The sequence below is a fragment of the Lepidochelys kempii genome, chromosome 5 (genome assembly GCF_965140265.1).
Source record: "Lepidochelys kempii isolate rLepKem1 chromosome 5, rLepKem1.hap2, whole genome shotgun sequence".
In the NCBI taxonomy this organism is placed as follows: domain Eukaryota; kingdom Metazoa; phylum Chordata; order Testudines; family Cheloniidae; genus Lepidochelys; species Lepidochelys kempii.
Genome location: NC_133260.1, coordinates 21,207,060 through 21,233,154, shown reverse-complemented (window position 1 = coordinate 21,233,154; position 26,095 = coordinate 21,207,060). Strand labels below are relative to the sequence as shown.

The 26,095-nt window shown below is 41.6% G+C and overlaps 1 protein-coding gene across 1 annotated transcript in view; it reads left to right on the top strand.

Annotated features, from left to right (window-relative positions):
• Nucleotides 1-26,095, top strand: part of ATP8B1 (ATPase phospholipid transporting 8B1) — a 145,045-nt gene that overhangs the window by 64,161 nt on the left and 54,789 nt on the right. Inside the window, exons 3-14 of the mRNA XM_073343620.1 lie at nucleotides 2,020-2,117; nucleotides 5,192-5,305; nucleotides 14,036-14,134; nucleotides 14,220-14,281; nucleotides 14,778-14,850; nucleotides 14,961-15,031; nucleotides 18,904-18,986; nucleotides 21,309-21,467; nucleotides 21,809-21,897; nucleotides 22,710-22,900; nucleotides 23,941-24,149; nucleotides 25,888-25,931. Coding sequence (XP_073199721.1) covers nucleotides 2,020-2,117; nucleotides 5,192-5,305; nucleotides 14,036-14,134; nucleotides 14,220-14,281; nucleotides 14,778-14,850; nucleotides 14,961-15,031; nucleotides 18,904-18,986; nucleotides 21,309-21,467; nucleotides 21,809-21,897; nucleotides 22,710-22,900; nucleotides 23,941-24,149; nucleotides 25,888-25,931 — 1,292 coding nt within the window. The remainder of the gene's footprint in view (nucleotides 1-2,019; nucleotides 2,118-5,191; nucleotides 5,306-14,035; nucleotides 14,135-14,219; nucleotides 14,282-14,777; nucleotides 14,851-14,960; nucleotides 15,032-18,903; nucleotides 18,987-21,308; nucleotides 21,468-21,808; nucleotides 21,898-22,709; nucleotides 22,901-23,940; nucleotides 24,150-25,887; nucleotides 25,932-26,095) is intronic.

Here is a 26,095-nt window from a genome sequence, read left to right as displayed (position 1 = left end):
CCAAAGTAATTCCTAGAGCAGATCTCTTAGAAAAAACATCCAATCTTTTGCTGAATGGCCAAAACATAAGGTGCCCATTTATTGCTGGTGCATAATTCTGTCTCAATGATAGTAGTTTGAGAAAAAAGGATTAAGAGAACGGACTGGAAGCTAGTATATCTATCCTGCAATTATTGCCAATCTTTTCTCTATTTGAAACAGGTCAGTCAGGTTGCACTTGGCTGACTATTGACTAGGAAGCTGCTTTAAAAAAGCATATATTTCCCCACCCTGTGGGGCAGACCTGCAGGAGTTCCCTGATAGTGTGGGACAGGGTTCAGTGAGGTTACTGTACCATGCGTCTGCTTGTGGGATTCCCAGAGCTACTGGGTATAGTTCAGCACCCTTGTTGCTCCACACTCACGCACGTATCCGAGCAAGAAGGATTGTTGATCAGAGATGCCATTATCTTGTCTGTGGGACTGTGTGTAGAGGGAGACTGTTGCAGGTGCAGAATCTAGAAAAATGGTCTAATACTGGCTTGGCCTCACTCACACTGGGCAGGCAAATTGTTTGTTTGAAAATCAGTTTAAAACCTGTTAGACAAGTTGAGCAAAGTTTAGGCAGGGCCTAAATGACTGGATTTTTAGGTGCCGGGAGCAAGGTAGGTAGTGGTACCAACAATATGGGCCTGAGGGCAGGAGTGGAAACTGGAGGATAGTGGAGGAAAAGGGTTAGACAGTGAATAGAGAGAACATGAAGGCCTAGAATATACTGAGTGTGTGAGAACTGGACTGAACATATAAGGGGTGGAGTGAGGCAGTTGAGCAAGGGGAAGGGACAAAATGACACAATGGGGCAAGGAGTGGACTGGTTAGACTGCAAAGGCAGCATGGAGGGAAGCTAAGGAACCATCTGTATGAGGTACTTGTAGTGCATGTAACCCAGACAATCCCCTTCTCACAGGAACTGCTTGACCAGTTCTAAATTCACATCTCCATGCCAGAGACAAGGTGGGTGAGGTAATATTTTATTGGACTAACTTCTTTTGGAGAAAGAGACAAGCTTTTGAGCTACACAGAGCTCTTCTTCAGGTCTGGGCATCTCAGGCATACCAGAGTGTCCAGGCCTAAAAAAATGTGGATTGCAAAACCCTGGCATAGCATAATGCCACTCTGGGATGTAAAAGGCTCCTTGGACTTTTTTTTTTCTTTTTGACACAGAGTTTCTGCTGGACACAAAGCAACTCAATAGCAGGAAAAATATTTCTTCATTGTTGAACCTGCACTTTATTGCTGTAAAACTCTTGGTTGTTATGTTAGCAATTCCGCAAAAGTTAGAACTAGCTGAAAGTCAGAGACTTAAAGATGAACTGTATAGGATTTTTAATGAAACTGGGATTGGGCCCTTCTCTAAGATCTAGACAGGTGGTCAGAAAGGGGTGGACATTTAAATTCTGCTTGTTTTTTATCTTAGAAATATTGGGGATGTCAAGTCTGGCTTTGCTTAGTATTGTTGGAGGATTTCTTAGGAGGTCCCAGAGGTGCATTGTGAGCTTTTTCACATTAATTAAAAGGGCAAGATCGCTCAGTCTCTGAGACACCCTCTTTTTGTTCTTTAGGCATTGGAGTTAGATGGGTGTAACAAAAGCAAAACAAAATAGTCTGATTAAAAATCTTTTCCCTTGGTTGTTTAGTTTCCAACGTCTTGTAACATAATGTCCCTAATTTTCTGCTTATCACACTTTTTTTCTCCCAGAGTAGGTTAGATTTCAGTTGCTTATATAGACAAACAAACAGAATGCTTTTTTACAAAATCCTTTGAGGACCTCTTTACCAACAATACAGAAAAGAAAAAGGGTTCAGAGGCCCAACTTGATTTTTTCCATTGCATGTTGCCTTAAAAGATACCGAGGGGGTAAACCTTAAATTTTTAGACTTGTTTCCCCATCGTTGGAGCAGTCAAGTATTATGATTCATTTTGACGTGTGTGACACTCCTTTTTTTTTTTTTTTCTTTTTCTTTTTTCTTCCCCTCCCAGATTGTAGCTGGCAAGTTAAGGCAAATGATCGAAACTTCCACGAACAACCCCAGTTTAAGAAAACAACATTTCTATGCTTCAAGAAAAGCAAATATGCCGTAAGCCGTCCTCCTTTATATATAATGACTGATGTAATTTTCTTGTCAGGAGGAACACTTGTTAGTTCATGATTAAAACGTTCCAATAATTAAACAGTGTACATGTACTAGTATGCCTCTCCAATCTACAAAGGTGGGTAAGTACCATGAACGGATTAACTGAGGCACAGAATGATTTGACTAAGGGCTTGTCCACATGGTGATTTGGTGTGTGGCAACTCAGACTTTTTGAATCTACATCAAAGTTCATGATGGACCTTTTAGTGCACCATAGCGGGGTCCATCCTGTCAGTTCGTGCATGGCTAGATGTGTGCTATAGTCTGGCTTGCCATGCGCTAAGTTGCTGTACACACTTGTGAGTCAAAAGCCGTTTAGAACCCAGACTTCCTGAATCCCAGAGCTGCATCCTATTCACTGGACTATGGCTTTCACTAACATTTGAATCAAATAATGTTTAAGTATTTTATTTTCAGTACTTTACTAAGGGCAGCCTTTAGGCAGACAGCATCCTGGTCAAGCCAGAATTTGGTACATCTTCAAAATAAATGATTATCTATTTCCAAATGCTTAAGTACAATGGAGTCGTCTTGTTGTTCATAGAATATCAGGGTTGGAAGGGACCTCAGGAGGTCATCTAGTCCAACCCCGTGCTCAAAGCAGGACCAATCCCCAATTTTTGCCCCAGATCCCTAAACGGCCCCCTCAGGGATTGACCTCGCAACCCTGGGTTTAGCAGGCCAATGCTCAAACCACTGAGCTATCCCTCCCCCCTGTTGGCTTAGGTAACCCCACTCTAAATCAAACCATGTTATGGATGTATTAATAACTTTCTTAAACTATGTTTAAAACATTTTTAAAAACAGTAGGATTATTTTAAAATAAACAGTAAAGTAGTTGTGCTTGTGTGCCGTTCTGGTCTTAAATGACCAGTAGTGATATCATGGAATTTCACATTGGCCTACCTGGATTACTTTCAGGGCAATAACTTGTTTATTTTACAAATAAAATGTTTTTTCTAATTGCCACCCCTGGAAGCTCTGCCAGTATCTGAAAGTCAGTTTGGGTTATTTCTGTCTTATGCATGAACATCAGTAATAAAGATTCTGCAACTGGAACCTTTCTTACCTATTCTACAAAAACAACGAGGAGTCCGGTGGCACATTAAAGACTAACAGATTTATTTGTGCATAAGCTTTTGTGGGTTAAAAAACACACTTGTTCAGATGCATGGAGTGAAAATTACAGATACAGGCATAAATATATATTGGCACATGAAAAGAAGGGCGTTACCTTACAAGTGGAGAAACAATGCTGAAGGCCAATTCAGTCAGAGTGGATGTGGTCCACTCCTGATAATTGATGAGGAGGTGTCAATATCAAAAGAGGGAACATTGCTTTTGTAGTGAGCCAGCCACTTCCAGTCCCTATTCAAGCCCAAATTGATGGTGTTAAGTTTTCAAATGAATTGTAGGTCTGCAGTTTCTCTTTGAATATGTTTTTGAAGGTTTTTTGTTGAAGAATGGCTACTTTTAAATCTGTTGAATGCCCAGGGAGATTGAAATGTTCTCCTACTGGCTTTTGTATGTTACCATTCCTGATGTCTGATTTGTGTCCATTTATCCTTTTATGTAGAGACTGTCCAGTTTGGCCAATGTACGTGGCCGAGGGGCATTGCTGGCACATGGCATATATCACATTAGTAGATGTACAGGTGAAGGAGCCCCTGATGGGTCCCAGCCACACCATCTAGGGCTCATTCACCTGCAAATCTACTAATGTGATATATCCCATCATGTGCCACGTAAAAGGCAGTCAGCTGTAAAAGCAGTCAGCTGTAATTTGAATACCCAGAAGACAGATGTGTTGAGTAAAAGGTGCCATTCTTCATTATCACTCTTTTGATCATAACATAGCAGAGTCTAGTTAATCATTTTAGTTACATTTCAAGTTAAAGATGAGTATTTGTTACAAGTGTTGGGTTTGTAATCAGTACAGTTCCCTATTCTCGGAACATGGGTAATATTGACATTGGCAGTACAAGCTTCCCCATCCTGCTTTGCGCTATGTAACTCAGTCCTGCTCAGAAGGGACAGTCTTTGTGGCTGAGTAAGTAATTCAGAGTCCGTTTCCATTCAGCTGTAGCTTCTCAGGCCAGGTCTAAACTATAAATTTTTGATGACACAGCTACGTTGATCAAGGTTTTGAAGAGATGTGATTCCTGACCCGATATACCTGTGCTAGTAAAAGCCCTAGTGTAGATGCTGTTATAGTGGGCGAAACTGTGCTTTATATATTAGGATTGATGTAGATTTCTTCGCAGGAGGAACATTATGTTTACACTTGGAACATTTTATCAAAACTGCTTTTATAATTTTTTGGAGGGGGAGGATGGGGCTGGGATTGGAACAAACTATATTGGCAAACGTGTAATTTTATTGCATTAACATTAGGAAAGCTTTGTTGTTCTAGGTATTCCAGTATAAAAACCTGTGCTTTTACTAGTACAGCTAGCGCATTTTTCACATGTACATCTGGCCTAAGTTAAAACTACCGACAAGGATATCCATTGTTCTTGTGGTCATGGAAAGAGACCAAATAATCTAGACTTGCTAGATCCTAGTAGGATATCTATCTGGTTCTAGTCCTTTCCTGCTCTTCTTTTAGGATTGTAATTAGACCATTGCACAGTCATCAGACAGGAATGACTTTTCAATTATCACTACTGACCTGGGTTCAGTTTGAAGGAGTTGCCTTTAGATAAAAACTCAGTATCCTATTTCCAATCCCTTGATTTTACATATTGCTCCAGATAATCCTTTTAAGGCATTGTCAGTTGAAGGCTAAAGCAACAAAAGGCAGCTTAGAAATAACACTAAAGCCAACAGTCCTTTTGGTTGACTTGACTAGTGATCCTTGTTAAACTGGTTTGCATGATACACTTAACTTACACGGCCATTTGTAGAGAGGGATACCATAAAGTAAAACATTTTACATGAAATGCAAATTGGATTGGAAAAGTATGCATGATATATTGCTATTTAGAATGACTTGTTTTAAATTTTTTTCTCAACAGGGGAATGCAATTAAGACCTACAAATACAATGCAATTACCTTTTTACCATTGAATTTGCTAGAACAATTTAAAAGAGTGGCCAACTTCTATTTCCTGGTTCTTCTTATTTTACAGGTAAAAATTGATTACATAATACAGACAATTATGATAAAGATAATATAAGTTCAGTTACTCAGTAATGCAGCTGAATATGACTGCTTTTTGTGACGTTGCTATCATGAAACTAAAGTGGACTTCATAAACAACTCCAGACTAATGGCTTTTAAAATTCACGAACTTTTAATACGAACTTGGAGCAATGCACTTTATTTGCATGTTAATCATTTTAGCTTGATATTTATATTTCTGCCTTGTGTACCCTGCTTAGAATACAACTAGTTACTTAGATTGTAAGCAATTTGGGGTATGGACCATCCTTTTTGTTTTAAGTTTGTATAGTACCTAGCACAATGTGGTTCTAGTCCATGACTGGAGCTCATAGGTTATGTCTTCACTGCCGGGGGGGGGGGGGGAAAGTGTATTCTTAATTCATATAGTTAACTCGGGTTAAAATAGTTGTGAAGGCATGGCAACATAAAGCCAGTGTTCACTCCCAGGATCCCATATAGACTATATTGAACTGCTAATACAAGTTAAGAGTTGCCATGCCTTCACTTCTGTTTTAATCTGAATTAGCTAACCTGATTTAAGAACACACCTTTTAAAGAGCTTAATATGCTCAAATCAGGGAATTGCATAACTTATGTTCATCATTGAGTGATGGTCCCTATTGTAGTCCACTGAGGGTTTATGCATGTGCACGGGGTGTCCAGAGCCAGAGAATTTTGGTTGGTCCGCTCATGAGCCCTGACTCACCTCGTGGTTTTGTCTGAGGTGACAAAGGGCAGGACAGATGGACTGTGTCTCCAGTTCCTTCTCGTCACCGCATAGTCTGGATCGGAACGATCAGTGTCTACTTGCGAGTGACACACTTTCACAAACAAAGTTGCATATAGTCAGTGTTTTAGAGTTTTACTGTTTTTATTGCTTTTAGATAGTGTGTGATAGTTTTAGAGTAGAATAGGTTGTTTGGAGAGCTTATTTTTTCTCCATACTCCTCCCCCTATACCCGTGCATGGATAATGGACTTTGCCGAAGACCCCAGGCTTTAACATGGGTGCCTCCTGCCTGCATTCCTTCTCGGTCAGTGACGAACATCAGCGCTGTCTCTACTGTTTGGGAGAGAACCACATTGCATCCAGATGCAATATCTGCCAGTCCTTCTTCAGCCATACCCTAGAAGGTCGGGCTCCCTGTCTACAGAGCAACTCATGGAAGTTGCCATGAGGCCTCATTCGGATCCAGGCTGGGGAACCCCCGACCCCGTACATCTGCCTGAGACAGCCAGGAGTGCCCCTCCGGCTATAGACCCCAAGTCTGGCACCAGCAGTAACACTGCTATGGATCCTGTGCCGGGGGCAGTTGAGAGGCAAGGGAGCATAGCCATAAGCATGGTGGTAAGACTTCCTCTAAGACCAAGAATGGGGACATTCCATCTACTAGCTCCCATCATAGAGAGGGAACACGTGCCAAGCCTCATAAACCATGAGAAAAGGCCTCACAAGAGGATGGAGCCGCTGGTACCAGGGGCAGAACTGCCGACACCAACAGCATCCATGCCCCCATAAGACAAGAGACTTTTCCATAATGGGGAAGTCCACCGCTCCGATGCCAGTACCAAGTACGGAGAAGGTACCCTTCACTTTTGGGAGATTAGGGAGAGTGCCAGAACCCCAGGATGTGTTTGCTCTGGGGGATCCAACATCCCCACACCTGTCCACACCCTCCACCTCTAGTGATATTGTGTCTCCCCTTCAGGATATGCTGCATTTGGCACACCACACAAGTCCCATTCTGGTGATCTACATACTTCCCCTGTTGCCAACAGTATCGCCTATGGAAAACGTCTCCTAATTCTTATCTTCAGATGAGTCGGATAATGGGCAGGGTCAGTCCATACCATACCACCACGAGAACTAATACAGGAAGCCATCTATACCATGGCAGTATCTTCTGCTGCAGCCGCCACAGAGCCATTGGTTTCCCACACCGTGGGGTCCACCACAACACCCACTGGATCCATCATGCTGGCCCAGTTGGGAACCTTAGCCCCTTTATCCTCTTTAAGAGCCAAATAGTCAGCAAGGGAGACTTCACCAATTTTCCCATTTCATGCACCTTCTAGCAGATACTCGACACTGGTGATGGAGGAAGAGTCACTCAGCCCAGTTCTGATAGTACCGATGGACAGGAAAGATTTCTGTCTTCCTCTCTGGATGTGGCAGTGGCTTGAGCATCCCCTTCACCCCCAGATAACTTCCACCAGTTTCAGGATCTCCTATGGAGGATGGCAGGGGAGCTTTACATCCCTCTGGAGAAGGTGTAGGATACCCAACGTCAGCTCTTGGACATCCTTCACTCGTCGGCATCAGATCTGCACCACCTGGTGCTCTGCCCAATCTCCCAAGAGTTAAGGGCACCCTCTCTGTACTCAGTACTGGCGTTGGAGTAGTGGACTTCTCCACAGTGGAAAGGTCTCATCTTATGGGCACTTTTTTTTCCCGAAGGGTAGAGTTGCATTGCCTATCAATGAAGCTATACTTGAGCCAGCTGGGACATTTTAGCACATTCTGACCAGGTGTACACCTACCCCCAAAGGGAACTGAGAAGCATTATGTGCCTGCTAAAGGGCCTGAGTTTCTGTTCTCACTCTCCCATCTCCCAATTCTCATGGTCCAGGTGGTGACGAAGCATTCCAGGCAACATCTCCCACGCTTCAGTCTGTCCGATAAGGTGGGAAAGAGATTGGACCTGTTGGGCCAGAAGGTCTTTTTGTCAGAGGGCCTTCAGTTCAGGAACTACTAGGTATTGCTCACCAAGTACGATTTCCTGAACTACGTGTAAACTGGATGAATTTGCTGAAAAGATACCACAGCAAGACTGGGCCTCTTTTAAGGCTATCCTAGAAGAATGTAAACTGGTGGCAAGGACAACTCTTCAGTTAGCAATGGATGCAGCAGATATCTACTCGAGGCCCATGGCCACAGGTATAGTTATGTGCAAGGAATTGTGGCTCTGCTCCTCTGGTTTCCCCAGGGAGGTACAAAATGCCATCAAAGACCTCCTTTTCAATTAATCCCATCTTTTTAACCAAAAAACCAATGATTCCCTGCACACTCTCAAGGATTCCAGAGCTACTCTGCGTTCCTTGGGCATCTACGCATCTGCACCAAAGCATCAATTCCACTGCCCACCTGCCCCTACACAATGTTACAGGACCACCCAGTTCTTTCTCCAGAGACCCTATGAACCACTGAGAAAATGTTAGAAAACTCACAGATTGTGCCCTCTGGGACCACCTTCACAGTCTTTCACCTTCCAGAGGCAATCATCAGAGAAGAATGATTTCTGAAGACCACTAGAGAGCTGCCGACCACATTGCCTGATGCTTTTCGAATCCCTGTCACTGCTTTCATGGGTCATCTACCGCTTCTTTTTTACACCTTGGAGTGCAATAACAATGGACAGATGGGTGCTAAGTGTCCTCTAACATGGCTATGTGATTGAGTTCATTGTGCTACCTCATCCACAGCCTCCCCGCCTCTGATCCCTCCTTATGACAGCATCCTCACCCAAAAGGTGCACTCCTTACTACAGAGAGCAGCAACAGCATGTGTCTCTACTGAATATCAAGGAAGGGGCTTCTATTCCACTTACTTCCTGATACCAAAGAAAAAGGGTGGGTCAGGCCTATCCTGGACCTTCATCTCCTCAATCAGTTCATCTGAAAGCCAAAGTTTTGTATGGTCGCACTAGCAGCGATCATCCCCTCATTGGAAAAAGGCATGTAATTTACAGCTCTCAATATGTAGGAAGCCTACTTACATGTAGACATTCATCCATCCCACAGATGGTTTCTGAGGTTTATGGTCCACTCACAACATTTCCAATACAGAGTTCTTCCGTTTGGACTCTCCACAGCTCCCAGAGTTTTCACCAAGGTTTTCTCTATGGTAGCAGCCCACATCGGCTATTAAGGGCTCCTAGAATTCCAGTATCTCGATGACTGGCTCCTGGCAGCACAGTCCAGATGAGAAGCTCAGGCCTCAGCCTCTGTTGTTGGGCCTTCCTTCTCCCCTGAGGGTCAGTATCCATATCGAAAAGTCAACTTGAAACCCTACACAATGCCTAGACTTCATAGGGGCCACCATCAACTCAGTTATGGCTCGAGCCTACCTACCACGTGACAGGTGCCAAACTCTGCAAGAGCTCATAACTCATGTAGTCAACAATCCTTCAGTCACAGCCAGGACTTGCCTCTCCATCCGGGGTCACGTGGTCTTGTGCACATACATCGCCGCCTTTGCTCAACTTTACTGGCTGCCTCCAGATGTGGCTCCAGAAAGTTTACTTGCCTGCTCATCACACCATGGATCTCAGGCAAACAGTTTCCCCAAGGTAATCTCCTCCCTCCACTAATGGAGGGAACCTTGTCAGGTCTGCATAGGGGTTTCTTTCCTACCCCCATTCCTGGACAGGATGATTATCAATGATACCTCCCTTCTAGGCTGGGGAATACATACATATGGCACACAGGGAACATGGACCTCTTGGGTTTCCAGATTCACATCAACATTCTGGAGTTCTAAGCTGTAACAAAGGCATGCCAGGCCTTTCTCCCGCTCATCTGTTCCCATCGTATTTTCATGATGTCTGACAATACCATGACTGTGTGCTACATCAACAAATGGATGCGCCAGGTTGGTGGCTCTGTGCTTAGAAGCAGTCACCCTTTGGAACTGGTGCACAGATCACCTTATCTGTAGCCTATCTCCCAGGGCACTGAATGTGATTGCGAACTTGCTCAGCAGACAGTTTGTGGTTGACCACGAGTGGGAACTTCATGACACCGTACCATGGGACAGCTTCAACAAATGGGGAACTCTGACCAGAGACCTTTTCATGTCCTCAATGAACAGAAAACACTGTGCATCTTGCTCCAGAAGGGGTCTGGGACATCACTCTTCAGGCGATGCCCTCTTCCTCCCCTGATCAGACCAATTCAATTATGCCTTCTCTCCTTTCCCGCTCTTATCACAGATGCTTCACAAGATCAGACAGGACAAAGTGACAGTCATCCTGATGGCCTTTCACTAGCCAAGACAGTTTTGTTTTCCAGCCTTCATATGTCTGCCCATCCCCCAGTTTTCCTCCCTGCTGTCCCTGATCTCCTGATGCAGCACAATGGCCGCATCAGCTATCCTAATTCAAATTCAAAGGTGCTCCATCTCAAAGCCTGGTCTTTGGATAGGCATTTTCTCTAGAGTGGCCATGTTCACCAGACGTGCAAAACATCCTTTCTAGCAGCAGGAAGGACACCATGAAATGTGGTTACTGAGCCAAGTGGACACGGTTTGCTTCCTGGATGGAACACAAAGGACTTTCCCAGAAGCAGGGGGGATTCCCCTCCTCCTTGACTACCTACTGTCCTTGAAGGCATTGGGTCTTGCCCACAGCTTCCTCAAAGTCCACCAAGCAGCAATTAGCACCCCCTCCCCATGCTGTGGAATGACCTTCCATTTTTACCTACCTGTTTACTGTTCGGTTTTTGGAAGGGCCTCATTAGAACCTTCCTACCTGTACAACCCATCGCTCCTCAATGGGATCTTAACTTGGTCCTATCTGTGCTAATGAAACTACCCTTTGAACTGCTGCGATAGTGTTCAATGTCCCTTCTTTCCATGAAATGTGCCTTCCTGGTTAGTGTCACATCAGTGAGGGTAGGTGAATTTGGCCCCATGATACCGGGCCCTCCTTTCATGACTTTCCATAAAGATAAAGTATCCCTGTGTCTGCATCTCAAATTTTTGCCAAAGGTCATCCCCCAATTTCACGTTAATCAATCCATTCACTTACTTGTTTTCTTCATGAAGCTACACGCCTTGGAAGAGGAACAGCGACTCTACTCCCTCGATGTCCATTGGGCATTGGCCTTCTACCTGAAAAGGATGAAACCGATCAGGAAATCCCCCAGCTGTTTGTTGCAATAGCTGAAAGAGTTAAGGGGCAGGCAATCTTCACACAACGAATCTCTAAGTGGATTTTGAGCTGCATTACACTCTTCTATCAATTATCTGGCCTCCAGCCACCCTCAAGGGTGTGGGCCCCTTCAACGAGAACCCAGGCCTCCCTCCATGACGTATTGCTTCGGTATATCAGTAAAGTGGCCAGGTGGAGTTCAGTTCTCACCTTTGCTGAGCATTATGCCTTAATGCAGGACCCAGTGATGGATGCCTTCTCTGTTGCAGCTGTCCTCCACTCATCTATCCCATCTGCATCCTTGTACCCTCCTCCAATTTAGGGACTGCTCGCTAGTCACCCTCAGTGGAATACAATAGGGATCATCACTTGAAGAAGAGGAGGAGGTTACTTACCTGTAACTGGAGGTTCTTTGAGATGTGTGGTCCCTATCTGTATTCTGCTCCCCACCCTCCTTCCCCTCTGCTGCAGATCTGTTGATTTGCAGTGGAGAAGAACTGGAGACACAGTTGGTCCACCCCGCCCTTTATCACCTTGGACAAAGCTGTGAAGTGAGTCAGGGAGCATGTGCGGAGCCATGGATGCTACTTTTAAATTCTCCATCTCTGGATGCATGGTGCACATGCATAAGCCCTCCGTGGAACACAGATAGGGACCACACATCTTAAAGAACTTGAGTTATAGGTAAGTAACTTCCTCTTCCAGAACTGGCATATGAGACTGCCAGTTCTGAGAATTTTTAATAAATCTGTCCTTTATGGGGGTTGTACCATATGACTGGAGAATGGTAATATCATCCCTGTATTTAAGAAATGGGGTGGGGGAAAGTGATCAGGGCAATTACAGACCTGTTAATCTGATCTCCGTAGTATGCAAGGCTTTAGAACAAATGGTGAAGGAAAAAATAATTTAAATTCATAGAAGTAAATAATAAAGGGGATGTAATGCAATGTGTGTTTACCAAAAGTAGATCGTTCCAGAATAACCTTTTCTGAAGAAAAAACTTTTCCTTTTTTCCTCCCTTTTTTTCTTTTAAGATAAGGGAAGTGCAGTAGCTCTAATATCCTTGGACTTCAGTAAAAGCATATGGCATGGTATCACGTGGGAAATCGTTAGTTAAATGTGAGAAGATGGGGATTAGCACAAGAGTTGTAAGGTAGATAAGGAACAGGCTAAAGAGGAGAAGGTAACAGGTTGTGCTGAAAGGTGAACTATCAGATTGGAAGAAGGTTACTAGTGGAATTCCTCAGAGATCTGTCTTGGGACCAATCTTAGGATATACTTTTGTTAATGACCTTGTCACAAAAAATAGGAGGGTGCTAATGAAGTTTGCTGATACAAAGGTGGGAGGCATCACCAATACACAGGAGGATCAGAATATTATATAGGAAGATCTGGATGACCTTGAAGACTGAAGTGGATGAAATTCAATAGTTCAAAGGGCAAGGTCTAGTAAGTATTTCTGCTGCAAGCTGGAGACTCATCATTTGGAAGTGACAAAGGGGGAGAGAGACCTAGGTGTGTTGGTCAGTCACAGGATGACTATGAGCCACCAGTGTGATGTGGCTGTGAAAAAGGCACATACAATCCTAGGATGTATTAGGTGAGGCATTTCCAGTAGAAATAGAAAAGTGTTAATTCTGTTGTACAAGGCACTGGTAAGACCTTACTTGGAACACCGTGTACAATTCTGGTCTCTCATGTTCAAGAAAGATTAATTTAAACTGAAACGGGCAAAGAAGAGCTATTTGGATGATCATGGGGAATTGAGAGCTTCTCTTATGAGATGAGACTGGAAGAGCTTGGCTTGTGTAGTCTAGGAAAAAAAGAAGGGTGAGAAAATGTATATGATTGCTCTGTAAAGACATTGGGGGGTAAACACCAGGAAGAGTGAAGAACTATTTAAACTAAAGGGCAAGGTGTTGGCACAAAAGCAAATGGGTGTAAACTGGCCATGAACCAGTTCAGGATGGAAATTAGAAAAAGGTTTCTAACCATCACATGGGATAATGTTCTGGAACAGCCTTCAAGTAGGAGTTGTGGTTGCAAACAACTTAATTGGTTTTAAGAGATCTGGGCACATTGTTTGATAGGGTTGCATGTGATATAGAGGGAAGGGATCAACATCCCTCGAGCTCATTTCTGGTTTGTCTCATATTCCTAAAAGCTCTTGCTTCAGGGCTTCAGCTGGCCACATGCAGGGGTCAGGAAGGGATCTCTTTCCCCAGATTGTATTCTGAGGCTTTTTGGTCTCCTTCATCTGAAGCTGGAGATGGGACACTGGGCGCAGTGGGCCAGGGCTCTGAGATGGCCCCGAGCATTCTCTCTCTCAGGTGCTTGGCTGGCTGGTGGATCTTGCTCACATGCTCAGAGTCTTAACAGGTAACCATATGTGGAGCTGGGAAGGAATTCTTCCCTGGGTTAGATTGGCCATGACTTTGGGTGCTCTTCTCCTTCCTCTGCAGCATGTGGGTGCAGGTCACTTGCCAGGATTATCTGACTCACATAATCATTTCCATGCCATTTCAGGGGACACAGGCAGGGGTGTCTCAGTCCCTCATATTCTCTGCCTGTGGCACATAATAGTGTAGTTTCCAGTGGGCTGTAATGCTTCGGTCTAATTTCTGTTGTTGGGTTTAGCGTGTAGGTGCTGGGTGGTGCTGGAGGCCTGTGCTGTACAGGAGGTCAGACTAGATGATTTGTTGGACCCTTTTGCCACTAAAGTGACTCACCAAGTTGTTCACTGATCTTTGTTCACATTCACAGACAATTCCTCAGATAACGACTTTATCGTGGTATACAACACTACTGCCTTTGCTCTTGGTGCTTGGGATAACTGCAATCAAAGACCTAGTGGATGACATCGTAAGAAATGTTTTCTTAATGTTAAAATTGATAAATTATTTAAATATGTAAGAGTAAACATACTCCTTTTTCCTGTCCCCTTAAGGCTCGCCATAGAATGGATAACGAAATTAATAATCGGACATGTGATGTTATGAGGGATGGAAGGTATTGTAAAGTTTTGCTTTAACTTTGAAAGTAATGTTTTTACTAGTTACTGATTACTTCTGCAGAACTTCAATTGTAGATTATATTGTACATTTAGATTGCAGTTCTCCACTGTTTATCCACTTGTATGTGTAACTCCTATTAACAATTAAAGTTAATTGTCTACATCCAATCCCTTGTAGTTTGAAAGAACAGTCTCATAAAAACAAAAAAACCCCAGCACTGAGTCTGTGTCAAGCGTGAGTTTTGGGGAAAGAGGCGGAAATATTCATGTGTGTTAAATGATGAAGCTTGCCTGCATTGCAGTTCTTAAGAATTTCAGTCATCAGGAACTGATTGAATAAGGAATGTTTCTCTCCTGAGATATAAGGCTCTTCTACTGTGACAGTGAGGAAGTCTGCTAGGGAAGATGCCATACACTTCAAGATGATGTATAATTTATGTCTATCCTATCCAAAATGAATCCTACTAATCTTAAAAAATATTTGACACTTAGGTTCAAAACTGCAAAATGGAAAGATATTCAAGTTGGAGATGTCATTCGTCTGAAGAAAAATGCTTTTGTTCCTGTAAGTGAATGGCCTCATTTTTTTTTTAAATAAATTCTTTATTTGTATGGAGTTTGTCTCTGGTGCAATGTTGTTTGGCTTTCATTTATTTACTGTACTGTTTTGACTAGGCTGATATTCTGCTGCTGTCCAGCTCGGAACCTAACAGCCTTTGTTATGTAGAGACAGCTGAACTAGATGGGTAAGGCTCTTTTTACGGGATTTCTTACATGTCATTTTTGGTTTAATGGTGAAAGGGCAGAAGTGTGTGTTGCAGAGATATTATTCCAAAGTAGTGAAATTCTTTAAATTCACTACTTTCAGGGGAAGGATACCCTGGTGATTAGACCTGGCAAATTTTAAAGTAATTAATTTGTGGGAGTTTTGTTGTTGTTTCATAAATATTTTAATTTGTACTCTCTCTAAAATGAATGGCTTTTATGAAGTGCAGGTGACCTGGACTCTGCATAAAATGGATCTCTCGTGCGATATGCTGGAGTAAATTTTTTCATCTGGCAGTGATTTAGCCACACAATTTCTATTGATCTTGAGGGCCACATGTTTATTCCCTACATTACAACTCTATAAAATCATGTATAGAGTCCGTTTGGATTACAAGACATTGCAGTCAGTGTGTGTTTTGCTCTTTTTCACTAGAGCTCTTAATTTGGTCAGTTGTTTAATTTTAGGTTCTGCTTTATTTACAACAGCTTTCTCAAGCTTAACTACTGCATCAGGAAAGCAGTGGCTTTAAGCATTTATGTCCATCCCACTAACTTTACCATTTGGCATCGTATTAACGTCCCATCCCATCCCCCACCCGACCCCCAACAACAGCAGTTAAAAGCTGAGCAGCCATAGGCAAACAATGTGGAAAATTACAGCTGCACTGATCTTGTGAAATGTACTGGAAAAAGAGACATTCAGGGAACCTCTAAAAATGGAAATTTACAAATCACTAGTTGCTGCTTTTAATATGAGTCTAAAGATAATCTCTTGAACCCTTGTAAAATGAATGAGGTAGGGGAAGAAACAATGTGTAAAAAGCTTTTTTTACACAGTGCCTTTCCACTTTTTTCCTTTTGGCGATGAAATACTATTAATACAGGGTTATAATAAACTAAAACCAATTTTTCTGAATTTTATTTTGTAATATCAAGAGATAATAGTACATGCACAGATGTAACCTAATCCACTTATTTGGAAACAGCACTTTGTGCTGACAGTGCCTCTGAGGTGAGAAATCACAAAGCAACAAGGCACATCCTGGTGTTCGTTGTGGCTGAAGTGAATATTGCACCATTTGAGACTCTCCTTGTTTGAACTCTGAGGTGTTTGTTCTGTCTTTAAATTATTCCATTGAGAAATGTAAATAAGAGTTGAAGATTTTGTCAAAGCTTTCCCACTTTGGGTCTATTTTTCTACAAGTAGTGTATAACTGGGTTATTTTTACTGTGTTGCCGCCCCGAGGTACCCAGGGTTGTGAGGCATGTGACCATTACATGCCTTTATCATGAAGCAGTTTTGTCTGCGCCTGCCGTGGATCAGCTCCCTGGAACCAGCAGCCCCTGGCAGCAGCAAATCTTGCTTTTTCCGCCTGGGTAACGACAGGCACCCACCAGCCCGGAATACACGGAGCTTTGCCTGCAGCATCCCCAGCCCCTTATCCACTAAACACTCACAGGATTACCAGGCCTGCTATTTCCAAGGAAACAGTATACACTAGCTTGTCAGATTCAGCTCGGGACCAGCACTTTGCTCCAAACCACAGCACTTACATTTATTCTTGTTTTCCAAATGAATATATCTGTTATTTAATAAAGATTGAAGTGATAGTGAGTAAGAATACTGGAAACAAATGGGTACATATAAAAAAATCTTAATGTGCTTTCTAGAGACTAAACTTAACTAACAATTTACTTTCTTGTCCAAATAAGTTTATCTCTTATAGCACTTGCATGAGAGGAAAGTGATCAGGAACAGCCAGCATGGATTCACCAAGGGAAGGTCATGCCTGACTAATCTAATCGCCTTTTATGATGAGATTACTGGTTCTGTGGATGAAGGGAAAGCAGTGGATGTATTGTTTCTTGACTTTAGCAAAGCTTTTGACACGGTCTCCCACAGTATTCTTGTCAGCAAGTTAAGGAAGTATGGGCTGGATGAATGCACTACAAGGTGGATAGAAAGCTGGCTAGATTGTCGGGCTCAACGGGTAGTGATCAATGGCTCCATGTCTAGTTGGCAGCCGGTATCAAGTGGAGTGCCCCAAGGGTCGGTCCTGGGGCCGGTTTTGTTCAATATCTTCATAAATGATCTGGAGGATGGTGTGGATTGCACTCTCAGCAAATTTGTGGATGATACTAAACTGGGAGGAGTGGTAGATACGCTGGAGGGGAGGGATAGGATACAGAAGGACCTAGACAAATTGGAGGATTGGGCCAAAAGAAATCTGATGAGGTTCAACAAGGACAAGTGCAGAGTCCTGCACTTAGGACGGAAGAACCCAATGCACCGCTACAGACTAGGGACCGAATGGCTAGGCAGCAGTTCTGCGGAAAAGGACCTAGGGGTGACAGTGGACGAGAAGCTGGATATGAGTCAGCAGTGTGCCCTTGTTGCCAAGAAGGCCAATGGCATTTTGGGATGTATAAGTAGGGGCATAGCGAGCAGATCGAGGGACATGATCGTTCCCCTCTATTCGACATTGGTGAGGCCTCATCTGGAGTACTGTGTCCAGTTTTGGGCCCCACACTTCAAGAAGGATGTGGATAAATTGGAGAGAGTCCAGCGAAGGGCAACAAAAATGATTAGGGGACTGGAACACATGAGTTATGAGGAGAGGCTGAGGGAGCTGGGATTGTTTAGCCTGCAGAAGAGAAGAATGAGGGGGGATTTGATAGCTGCTTTCAACTACCTGAAAGGGGGTTCCAAAGAGGATGGCTCTAGACTGTTCTCAATGGTAGCAGATGACAGAACGAGGAGTAATGGTCTCAAGTTGCAGTGGGGGAGGTTTAGATTGGATATTAGGAAAAACTTTTTCACTAAGAGGGTGGTGAAACACTGGAATGCGTTACCTAGGGAGGTGGTAGAATCTCCTTCCTTAGAGGTTTTTAAGGTCAGGCTTGACAAAGCCCTGGCTGGGATGATTTAACTGGGAATTGGTCCTGCTTTGAGCAGGGGGTTGGACTAGATGACCTTCTGGGGTCCCTTCCAACCCTGATATTCTATGATTCTATCTCACCCAGTGTTTTCAGCTAAGCCTGCTTGAGACCCCTCTTTCATGAAACAAAATCACTGTCCTTTTACTTCCTCAGTGAACGGTACCCAGGGAACTCCCCTGTTCCCCCAGGTACACTCAAGCAAACCTTTGATGTACACCTCCAGATAGGGTTTCCTCCTACCTGCTGCTTTTCTCTTCCTGTTAGTTTCTTTCTGAAGTCCTCATGATCCTTCCTTTGCATTCCATTCAGAGTAATCATAGGAGACCCTTTGTGAACAAGACCATTCTCAATTTATTTATAAACCTACAGATAAACATCTAATGTCTGACAGAAAACCTATTTTTCACCTTTGCTGATGACCAGCACCTTGATACAGATTTTAAGAATATATTTTGAGTATATACTCACTCCTTACATAGTACCTGTACATACATTTCACAATGCTATTATGACCAGAGCAACACCAGCTTTCATTTGAGACCTCGAGTGACATTCTTTGGTGAACTAGAAAGTACATATCAGACTCGGAAGAGTCCTATAATCGCTCTGCACCCCCTTGCCAGTTGGCACTGCGAGGTTCTTGGCTCACATTTCCTTATTTACAGTGAACGTAAGTCAATCAGTAGTTCCATTATGGACAGAAATGAGCAAGCTTTCTTGTTAGAATTACTTGTGCAATTCGTGGGAATTTCAAATGCACTCATGTAATGTTTGCAAATGTGCTATTTTACCATTTTCTCAAAGTGGGTGTGCACAGATAATAGCTGCATATGTATGTGTGTGTGTTTGTGTTACTTCAAATTTTCCTCCTTTTTCCAGATTTTAGTAACATCATTTTTTTTTCTTTTAGTGAAACTAACTTAAAGTTCAAAATGTCACTTGAGATAACAGACAGATATCTCCAAGAAGAAAGTGCAATGGCAGAATTTGATGGTTTGTGCAAACACTTTATTCTCATTACAGTTGCTCAAATGTAGCTTGAATAACTTACAGTTAAACAAAATGTAGAGCTCAGACTGGGCTGTCGGTAATATGTATGTGGTTCTATTTTTATGCCAGTGTGCAGTACAAGTAACTGGTTTGATTGAAAATTGTATTTTGCTCAGCAATACAATCTGAAAGACTAGATTTTGGATCATGGACATTCTGAGGTATGTTGATGAGTGGAGAGAAAGGAGATCCTAAACTAGCATTTCCATTCCTATGTTTTCTGTGAAAAAACAAATGTTTTATATTGGGAACCTGTAGAGTAGTTTCTATTCCTCTTAATATTAAACATAATTTTAACTGTGCAAACACAAAGTGCATTTTATTTTTAAAATTTCACATTCCCTCCTGTTGGGACCTGAGATAGAACTGTATTTCTTTACTAAAATTCTCTAGCAATCCTATACTTTATACTTCAAAGAAAAAAATTCAAACAAATTTACAGCAAATATGGATAAAAAATGCTAAAAATTCTCACAATCTGGATAAAGTTCAGATTGCAATATTCAATCAGTCATATTTTTTGTTCACTTACATTTGTAGAAACAGAAATTTTTGTGTTCATAAACATATCAGAATCCAAAATTTCAAGACGAGCTGAATTCCATTTTCAGATGGAAGCAGAAATACCACATGACATGAAGTGACCAATCATAACTTACACAATAGTAATAAAAGTAACAAAGTCCACAAGACCGACAATAAATTAAAATATATGAATTGTAGTTGTAGCCATGTCGGTCCCAAGATATTAGAGAGACGAGGTGAATGAGGTAACACAGTCTTTGGACCAACTTGTATTGGTGAGAAAGACAAGCTTTCAAGCCACACAGAGCACTTCTTCAGGTCTGGAAAAGGTACTCCCACTGTCACAGCAAAATGCAACGTGGAACAGCTTGTTTAGCATAAGTAATCATCACATATTGCAATGGACCATTCAAGGCAGAGTGGTCCATTAACATTTCTGCAGACCTAGGACAAAAAGATATATACCCCAAACACATTGCCAAACTCATCCTTTCCATCCTCACCCATAACAATTTTACATTCAACAACAAACACTTTGCTCAAACCATGGGAACAGCAATGGGTACCAAGATGGCTCCCCAATATGCCAACCTCTTGATGGGCCAACTTACAGTATGTGCTAACTACTTATGCTAAACAATCTGTTCCACATTGCATTTTGCTGTGATGCTGGGAGTACCTTTCCCAGACCTGAAGAAGAGCTGTGTGTGACTCAAAAGGTTGGTCTGGTCTACACTACAGACTTACATCAGTATAACTATGTCACTCAGGGGTGTAAAAAATCCATACCCCATAACGATATAGTTATACCGACCTAACCCCCAGTGTAGACAGTGCTATGTCAGCGAGAGAGCTTCTCCTATCAACATAGCTACAGCCTCTCAGGGAGGTGAATTAACTGTGCTGACAGGAGAGCTCTCTCCTGTTGGTGTAGAGCATCTTCACTGAAGCGCTACAGTGGCAGCTGTGCTGATGCAGTGTGTTAAGTGTAGACCTGCCCCTTGTTTCTCTCACCAACAGAAGTTGATCCTATCAAAGTTATTACCTCACCTACCTTGACTCTATAATAAGCTACAATGTCTAATTAAAAGCTTTAGGCCAAAAGGTTACCAAAAAAATCTTCAGAGATCTCAACATTGTTCATGTAGCTTGCAAACAAGGGAAAAAGGCCAAAAGATTCAAATTTGGAAGAATATCTTTACCACATGCGTGTTATCAGCATGGCAATGTATTTTTCTTGTTGGGTCCTTGCCACTTAAGTCTCAAAAGCAAAATAGCATCAAATACTGAATAATAGCCTCAGTCTGGAGTGTAAGAGATCCAGTAAGAGAGAAACCTACATTCCTCTCCCATGTTGACCACCTTCACTGTTAAGGAAATACTAAAGTAAAGATATTGGCTGAAAGTCTGCTTAACTGAGGGCTGAATAGAATATGCCACTTGTAGCAAGAAAATAGTTCTGCTGTATACTGTGTATTTGTAGTCTGCAGATGAACTTAAAAGTAAAATACCAATGGATTCACCATATTCAACATTTTTGGCAATATAGCGTTGAATATCTGCACTCAAATTTTCAAACAAATGTTTCATTCAGAACTTTTGCTTTTAAATGCTTTACTTTTTGTAACAGAATCCAATGCTGTTCCTGTAAAAGGACTAAAGTAAAATCCTGTATAGTATTTCATAACACATCAATTGGTATTGATCATTACATTTATTTAATTTTAATATTTTTATTAGGTTTTATTGAATGCGAAGAACCCAATAATCGACTAGATAAGTTTACAGGAACATTATTCTGGAGAAGCAGGACTTATCCATTGGATGCTGATAAAATTTTGTTGCGTGGCTGTAAAATCAGGAATACAGACTTCTGCCATGGAGTGGTCATATTTGCAGGTATTTATATAACAAATAGAAGTATATGAAATAAGTACAGCAAGGTCACTGGGTAAAAGCTGTGTCCCAGAGCTGTCCAGCATAGGCACTTCCATTAACTTCAACTGAAGCTCTTGTGTGAAGGATAGATCCCTGAACACCCCACGTTTAAAAGGTGCAAAATCTTCAATTCCAGTTGTTTCCTGTATCAGAGTCCTGACTTGACAGCACTCGGCACTCTACAGGATCAGACCCTATGTCTGCAAACTTACAAGATCTAGTACACTTTTTTATGAAATGATATCCACACTTGATGTCTGTCTTTTTATTTTTATTAATTTTGTTTGTTTGGGTTTTTTTAGGAGGAGACACAAAAATAATGAAAAACAGCGGAAAGACCAGATTTAAAAGGACTAAAATTGACTCTCTCATGAACTACATGGTTTACACGGTAACAGATTTTGATTGGGTTTTTTTACTCTATTATATTTTTGGAGTTCATGCTGTATAGTTGTGAATGTTGTCCTGTTGTGCCTAGTTTCAGTTATCATTATCCATAGTGCGACATGCTATCAGGTATGTTCAGGCCCAAATTTAGGCACTAACCTTGCAAGTTCCACATGGGTGGATCCCACTTTGTGGTTATACACTCAATGAAGTCAGTGGGCTTTATGTCAGTGATAGACCTGCCTTTCTGGAACAGCAAGTAAGGTTGAGGCCTTATTATAAAGGAAAACAATTACAAAGTGAGTAAACAAACTTTCATTGAATGTTGTTTTTAAAAAATGCTCATTTTTTATTTTAAAATTAATTTAAACATTTCACCTGCAATGTTATAAACTTGGGCTAAGTTAGACTTGAACTAAAACCAAAAAAAAATTGGCCCCCAGGCACTTCGATGCTGCTAGTTTTGTTTCCAAACTGAATTAAAGTACAACAATCAAGCTATCTGCATATAGTAAAATGTGAAAATTAGACTGTAAAAGCTTCTTCAATTCAAACACAGGTCAATTTCGGGAAAAATCTGTCATAGGTAAGGACGTAGTGTCCTTGTAATTATTATCATCTTGACAAATGTCCTTTTTTTTTTTAAAACGGAATTTTCAAGGGAAAGGTTGCCCTAGTAGATCTGTTTTTCCTTTTATTGAATAACTACTAAGAATATGTCTCATGAGAATCTTCATAGAGGTCAAGGTTGGGAATCCAGCCTAGCAAATAAGGCCATTGATTTACAAAGAACACTCTTGGCACTTTATGTTCTAGATCTTTGTTGTATTGATCCTCCTGTCAGCTGGCCTTGCTATTGGACACACTTACTGGGAGCAGCAGATTGGCAATACTTCTTGGTACCTCTATGATGGTGAAGACTACAGCCCTCCGTACCGTGGCTTCCTTAATTTTTGGGGCTACATCATTGTTCTTAACACCATGGTTCCCATTTCTCTCTATGTGAGGTAACTAAATCTCTTTAAAAACAAACTTGAAAATGTGGTGGGTCTGGAGTAAAATTAACTGTATTTCCATTTGATAAGGTTTCCTCCAATCCCCCTGTTCCCAAAAAGATGATGATTGTTCTTTTCCTCTTATGGATATTTTCAAAGGAAGGTGAGCCATACTGTGTGTCACTAGGATGTACAAATCTTGACTGAAAGATGCAAAATTAATGTTAAAAACACTTGGCCTCTTTAATAAATTAAATATTGTGTGGTGGTAAATTTCAAACATAAACAAATCGCTTCTTCAATATTCAAACAACGTACAGCGATAGGCCAGATCCTGAAAGAATTTACTTCTGTGTGTAGCTAATTCTGTACAGTCCTATTAACAAACTGTATGGAAGAAGCTGCTTACAGGATTAGGCCCTATGTTGAATTTTTTCATATGTTCTACGTTCAGCTTTTTTAAGACCGAGAACTGGCTCACACTTCATGTTTTACTGAAAAGTACTTTGAGTTTTGTATGTCAGTCTAGTATTCAGTTAGCCCCCAAGATGATGTCTACTTTGTATTTAAATGTTACTACTGAATACAGTTTTTTTTTCTCCAGTGGTGGCAATATGGGATCACCTTTGACATGGTCCATTTGGGGTCTCTTATCTGACTCGTACTAGGCTGTTAAACTGAGCTGTGCACTTTGAATTGATTGTTTTGAGTAGCTTGTATCCTGGGTGAGTTTTTGGAAATAAACTAGTTCCTTTATGACAGGTTTCAGAGTAGCAGCCGTGTTAGTCTGTATTCGCAAAAAGAAAAGGAGTACTTGGGGCACCTTAGAGACTAAAATTTGTTAGTCTCTAAGGGGCCCCAAGTACTCCTTTTCTTTTAGCTCCTTTATATAGTTTCTAAATATTAACACATCTGATAACATGGGTTTATTTGCTCTATTGGTGTCCTTGAAAATTCATTCAGAACTCAATAGATCTATATAATGTCTTTGCATTTTAATGTATAGCAACCTGTTAATGGTATGATCTTGCTGTTGTGTTTTACTCAATTAGTGTTGAAGTGATTCGTTTGGGCCAAAGCTATTTTATAAACTGGGATCTGCAAATGTATTACCCTGAAAAGGATACACCTGCTAAGGCCCGAACCACCACTCTGAATGAACAGCTTGGACAAATCCACTACATATTCTCGGATAAGACAGGAACGCTTACACAGAACATCATGGCATTCAAAAAATGCTGCATAAATGGACAAACATATGGTAAGTACATAAGAACACAAGAACAGCCATACTGGGTCAGACCAAAGGTCCATCTAGCCCAGTATCCTTTCTTCCGACAGTGGCCAATGCCAGATGCCCCAGAGGGAATGAACACAACAGGTAATGATCAAGTGATCCATCCCTTGTCACCCATTCCCAGCTTCTGGCAAACAGAGGCTAGGGACACCATCCCTGCAAGTCTGGGTCATTGCTAACTATTACGCCTCTCTACTGACAACTGTTTTTCAATCTTAACTGTTGCATGCCCACTATATTAAGTACTTATTTGTTAATGCAGTTCAGTGACACAAGTGTGTTCCGCTGTGAGAATTCTGACATTCTCAACCCCCAAAATATAAAGGGTATGGTACCTTTTTGCTTCTACAAGGACAGAGATCCAGCTGGTTCTGAGGGATGAACATGAGATTGCCTCTTCCAAAACATTTTCTCCCTTGTTCCATTCTCCACACTCCCAGCTTATGTGTAGTAGACAGAAGGGCAGGGATGGGGGCAGATGGCTGTGGGAAATGGGCACTTTGCACACTAACCCCACTGAACACTTTGTGGCTATGTTAATGATGATCCAATCAGCATTAACTCACCCACTCTGGACTCTAGAATTCTCCATTTCGGGGGAGCTAATTGGTGGGCAGAGGGGTGAGCAGTACAATTTCTGAAGGAGCTTTACAGAGGGAGCAGAAAAAGGGACCACACGCCATTATGCTGGTTCCCAGTCTCAATGAGTGTGGTCTGTGCCTGTCTAGTTAAGCTGGTTGGAACACTTTTGGCTAATAGCATATTTTGACAAAATGATAGTTTTGTAAAAGCTGAAATATTTTGTGGCGATGTATCTGTTTTGATTTAAGTTTTTCGTCAAGAAGGGAGAAGGAGAGAGAGACACTTTAACCTGGTGGCTATGGCAGTGGCCTGGGATGTGGGAGACCCAGATTCAAGATCCTACTCTGCCTGGTTCAGAGTGATCTGAGATGAAAACTCTGCCTGATTCGGTTCCTGTGAGGAACAAAAACATATTTAAAAGTTGTCATGAATGCAATTGTCATCCTCTGGCCAGCTCTGGTACATGGGATATGCTGGTTTTACTTCTTGCTTCACCTGCAGGGTGCAGTTGTGCCAGTTTTGGTTAAACTTTCCTGACTAAATGATTGCTGCTAAAGTTATTCAGAATCAGGGCTGGGGGGTTGCTGTTGCTGTTGTTTTTTTTAGCCATTTTTAAAAGAGCCATAGCATAAAAAATTTTTATAGCTGGTATTTAAGTCAATGCTGAGTAGAAATGATTGGAAATTTTGCCAAAGGAAAATTCTGTCTGTCAGAAAATGCTGATTTGTCAAAAGCAATATGTTTCACTGAAATATGTTGCCTTTCACAAATTCATTTAGAACCAAATTTTGGGGAAAAGATGTTTAAAGTCAAAAGTTCCTTTTTTTTTTTTTTTTTTACCTTTTTGTAACAGCATGTTTGATCTTTCATTTTTAAACTACTTTTGGTTTAATTTATTATATATTCTAAAATGAAAAGTTAAAATTTGAACAAAATGTTTTAATCAACCCCAAACTAATTTTGTAAACTATTGTATACTATAAAATGATGGGTGCCAATATAAAAACCCAGGTACACTGAAATGCCCTTTAATTTGTATTCTGTCTACTTTGAGCAATAGACATTGAAATTGTCAGATACCCACCTTTAAGATTTCAGAACAATATTGTTTCCATTACAGGCGAATCCAGGGATGGGTCTGGACAACTTCAAAACCATGAAGAGGTAAGTGAGTTGACTTGTTTCACTAGGAATGTGTTGAAGACATTGGGGCTTTGAGATAAGTGTTGAGGTTTATGATTTTATTTATCTTCTAATTTAGGGGATTTTTGCCCCCCATGTAATGTGAGAGGCTTTTATCTAGGCATGAAGTACTTGCATTCACCTCA